We start from the raw sequence: 4,155 nt of genomic DNA on the forward strand, positions 1-4,155 counted from the left end.
TCCATGATCAGTGCTCAATAAAATGGGGCTAAAAAGACCATGTGGTCATTCTCTAGGCCTGTTTCCAAGGAGTCCCTAGTGCCATCTCTATCTGCCCCAGGATGGAGGGCTGGCCCAGCAAATGAAGGTGACACCATGTGAGGAGGACTGATTACATTCCCCACGTGATACTGTCCCAGGGTCCCTTAAACGTTGTTTCTGGCTCCAGCCAGTTCTCTTCTATCCCCAACACTGTCCAGTTCCCTGCCAAAACCCCTCCCACAATGGCCATCTCTGAGGAGCTCCTGTGTTTGAAACCTCCCCCAACCCTGCTTGGAACCCCCATGTATAAGTCTGTCTGGACCTTATGAGCCGTGGGCCGGCCCCATGGCTGCTCCTCTGACAAAGGACCCGTCTTCCGAGGTAGAGAATACTGCACAGACTAGTGGCCGGTCTTACAGGTTTTCTCTGGCTGGTCAATGCAGGTGACTAAAGAGTACTTCCCCTGTGCACCACCAGGGGGCACCGGAGGCCGCTAAGCTCTTGTGAGGACTTGTCCGTTGGTGGTCTTGTAGGTGTCTTTCCTCTCGCTCAGGTCTGTTAGGCAGTGGACGGAGGAACATGCACCTTGTAAAAAGAAGCCTGGTGCTAGCTGTCTCCCACCTATCAGCTTGCTGGGTGATGCCAACACAAGTAGAGCCACATTAAGGGACGGGAGGTTAGGGCGCCAGGCTGTGTTCTTTATTGATAAGCATTAGTGAACCCCTTGCCCTGTAAGCTTAGCCAGTTCTGTCCTCAGATTCCTAGCCGTAGGCAGGGAGTGCATCTGCTTAAGTCAGTTCCGCCAAGACTGTGCCTACACTGCTACAGCGGCCCCCATCAGTGTTCCGGTCAGGGAGGTGTGTGGCTGGTATCAGAACGGTCATGCTCAGGTCCTTGTCCTCAGAGGCCACCACCAATGCAGGCAGTGCTCTTCGGCTCTCAGAGGGGCTCTGCTGGTCAGATGGAGGGCTGAGTGCGGAGACTTCCAGACTCAGTCTCTTTCCTTGCCTGCAAGACTCCTTCCTGCGATGTTCTCCACACAGAGCTGAGCTGAGAGGCAGTAACTGGCTCTTGCTCGTGTCCTGAGGTTCTTGGGTAGCGGCAGGAGACTTAGGTGGGACCTCAGAGGGGATAGAAATGCCAGAGACTGTGCGAGGGGATTGGGGGAAGAGAAACAAGAGAGAGTCATTAAGTCCCTTGTCTGATTTCACCAGCACCAGTTCTTGGCTATGCCTGTAGACCTTGGCCATCCCCCTGGTACTAGATAGTACCTTGTGCCCTGGGCATACCCTTCCCCCACCATTATCTCCGAGATGAGAATCATTAAACTGCCCTGGCTGGTTTGGCTCAATGGATAGCGTATCAGCCTGAGGACTGATGGGTCTTTGGTTCGATTCCGATCAAGTCCACAGGCCCAGACTGCAGGCTCGATCCCCAGTAGGGAACGTGCAGGAGGCTGCCAATCAATGATTCTCTCTCTCTCTCTTCCTCTATGAAATCAATATATATATATATATTTAAAGAATTATTAAAGCAACCTCTGCCCTCCTTAGCCAGGCACCTTGTAGACCTTTCTTGCTTGCTCAGCAAGGACTCCCTCAGGACAGGGCAGGGCAGCCCCGCCCAGGCCAGCAGCTGGTGGTGCCCGGAGAAGACTGGCTCCCCTGAAGGCCCCCCACACTCCCTGGCTTGTCTCTGACCTGAACTGGAAGCGGGGGTCTCCGGGGTGGGTCTGTAGCACTTGGTACACTTCTGGGGGAGGCTCCAAGCCCATCCGCTCAGCCCGATGCCAGCGCTGCAGCCTTGTGATCCCTGCAGGGCGGGAGGACAGTGGGCCTCGGGGTCCAGGCTAGAGCGTGTGTGGAGGCACAGCGCCCAAAAGGATCGGGCAGGGCTTGGATTGCCTCGGAGATGTGTGGGTGACAGGACTGGGTCCAGCATGTGCTTCGGGGCCTTCGGGGTCCTCACCTGTGCAGGGGCCGTACTGCCAGGCCAGGTCAAAGTGCCTCAGCAGCTCCAGCTCTGCTTCATCCACGCTCAGGGGCTGGATCTCTGCCTCTGCAACGACAAGCTGCTCCTCAGGCCTGCCCGGGACTGTGCCCGCAGGGCTGGGCCTGTGCGCTCCCTCACAGCTGTCCCCCTGCTTCTCAGCCTCCCCCTCCGCCTGTCTTCTGTGCCCGGCCTGGTGTAGGAAGTGGAGGACATACTTCACTTCCCCTTGCGTTGCCCACATCCGCCCACAGCCCATGTCCCTCCGTGTCCACGCCCCCGCCCTCCCCGCGCCCCAAAGACCTAGCTCTGGTGCCAGCTCCCCCTTGCTGTGTCCGGCGGGGCCCTCCCTTCTCTTCACTGCTGGGAAGGAGTCAGTGATGAGCCGCTTCCGGCCCATGGCGGCCACCCAGGCAGGCGGAGAAGGCGACTTCAGGGAAGGGGAGAGACAGGCCAGCGGGCACGAGAGAGACAGCTGCTGAGAGAGAGAGAGGGACAGAGGGCTGGGCCAGAGAGCGAGCCTGGGACCAGCACCCGGCAGACAGAAGGACCAGGCCGGCAGAGAGGAAGTCCGCAGGTTCCAGGGAATGACGTCTCTCCCCCAGCCCTCAAGCACGCAAACATCAAAGGCCTAAGCCAATGGCAGGCCGCCTCGGAGAGGCGTGGCCCGCCTCCACCAATGGCAGGCTGCGCAGGCAGGGGGCGGGGCAGCTGCAGCAGCTGTGTTCTAGGGGAGGAAGGGGTGAGGCTGGGTGGGGGACCTGTCAAAATGCCCCAGACTGCACCACCGCCTCCTGCGCCCCCTCATTGGCCCGCAGGGGGTCTCTGGGGACTTACAGAGCGTTATCCTCAGACTCTCACTTCCCGTTTTCCCTTCCTAGGCAAATGTTCTTTCAGCCTCACTAATCCCCGTGGCAGGTTTGTAACTCCCCAGGGTCCAGCTGGAGCCTTGCGCCCGTCTCCCCCTCCCCCCCCCCTTGGCCCACAGAATGTTGTGCGGCAGGTCTGGAGGTCCGAAGAGAGTTTGGGCTAATCCAGCCCTCTTCCCTGCTCCCACCCCACCCCCACTGGCCCCAGGAGAGCTGGCTGGAGAAGCCCATGGATTTGGAAAGCTCCTTTCTCACAGTCTGCGCCCAATGATACTGCCACCCTTAGTCCAAGCCAGCGTCTGCCTTATCGGCCCTCCTGGGGTCCCACAGCCTGCCCCTGCTGGCCCTACTCGTCAGGAAGATTCCACACTGAGCTGGAGGCCAGAGGGTGTTTGGATCCCCAGTTCTGCATAGCACAACCTGCCATGTCTGGATCACACTATTGTGAATGTGTGCGCAGAAAACACCAGCAATAAACCTAACACTTATATGGCACTTGCAGCGTGCCAAATACTGTCCTAGGCACTTTCCCACAGATTCCCTCAATTAAAATGGATGTAGAATGGTTTTTGAAAGTAGGAAGTACTGATAGTCACAGACATTATGGGGCCCCAGTTAAACCATAGCCCCTCTGTGCTGCCCGGAGCTCACGGCCATAGGGGCAGGCAGGCGGGGCTCACAAATTGTTCGTGCGGGGCTCACAAATTGTCCGTGCAAGGCTGACATTTCTGACAAACAGGAGAGGGGGAGGGTGGGTCACGGGGCTGGCTCAGCCCTGGAAGACCTCCTGGAGGAGGCAAGCTGAATAAACAGCCTCTCAATTCTCCACCCATGACCTTTGTCCCTGGGCTCCTGTCATCGCTGACTCACCCCTCACCCGCCTCCCCCTCACCAGCTTCCTGGCAGCAGGCACAAGTGCTGGCCAGTGGGAGTCTGGGAACCGGCACAGGGACCGGCCCTGCTCTAACCACCCTCTAGAGATCCCATCTACCTCTTCCCTCCAGGGGTCCAAGGCCTTCTCCCTCCACTGCTGCCCTGCCAGGAGGGAGGTGGGCACAAGTGAGAACACTGGAGGGAGGACCACTGAAGGGGAGGAGAGGAGCAGGCATGTCTGGGGGCCCCCGCCTGCCTGGCTCTCCCTACCTACTTCCTTGAGGAGTCAGGGTCCAGAAGCGAGCTGCAGGGCCCTCCCTGCTGAATTGTTGGGCTGGGCCTCTCTAATCCCCGTCTGCAGTACGGACTAAGTGGGGCCCACATTGAGGGGCTGCTGTGTTGG

The 4,155-nt window shown here is 58.8% G+C and overlaps 1 protein-coding gene across 1 annotated transcript; it reads right to left on the reverse strand.

Annotated features, from left to right (window-relative positions):
* Window positions 1-920: 920 nt before the first annotated feature.
* On the reverse strand, window positions 921-2,616 carry POLD4 (DNA polymerase delta 4, accessory subunit). Its single transcript, XM_036416641.2, has 4 exons — window positions 2,314-2,616; window positions 1,990-2,079; window positions 1,722-1,833; window positions 921-1,168 (listed from the first exon to the last, which is right to left on the reverse strand). Exons 1-4 carry the CDS (start codon window positions 2,408-2,410, stop codon window positions 1,144-1,146), a joined length of 324 nt encoding a protein of 107 aa, XP_036272534.1. The 5' UTR covers window positions 2,411-2,616; the 3' UTR covers window positions 921-1,143.
* Window positions 2,617-4,155: the final 1,539 nt, after the last annotated feature.

Source organism: Pipistrellus kuhlii, unplaced genomic scaffold (assembly GCF_014108245.1).
Source record: "Pipistrellus kuhlii isolate mPipKuh1 unplaced genomic scaffold, mPipKuh1.p scaffold_m20_p_56, whole genome shotgun sequence".
NCBI lineage: Eukaryota > Metazoa > Chordata > Mammalia > Chiroptera > Vespertilionidae > Pipistrellus > Pipistrellus kuhlii.

Bases quoted from the DNA above. Each gene is read 5' to 3' on its own strand.
- POLD4 (XM_036416641.2), bottom strand. From the start codon at position 2,410: ATGGGCCGGAAGCGGCTCATCACTGACTCCTTCCCAGCAGTGAAGAGA. The intron at 1,834-1,989 runs GTGAGGACCCCG...CCCGCCCTGCAG, and splicing joins GCAGTACGGCCCCTGCACAG to GGATCACAAGGCTGCAGCGC. The intron at 1,169-1,721 runs GTCAGAGACAAG...CCCCTCGCACAG, and splicing joins GACCCCCGCTTCCAGTTCAG to TCTCTGGCATTTCTATCCCC.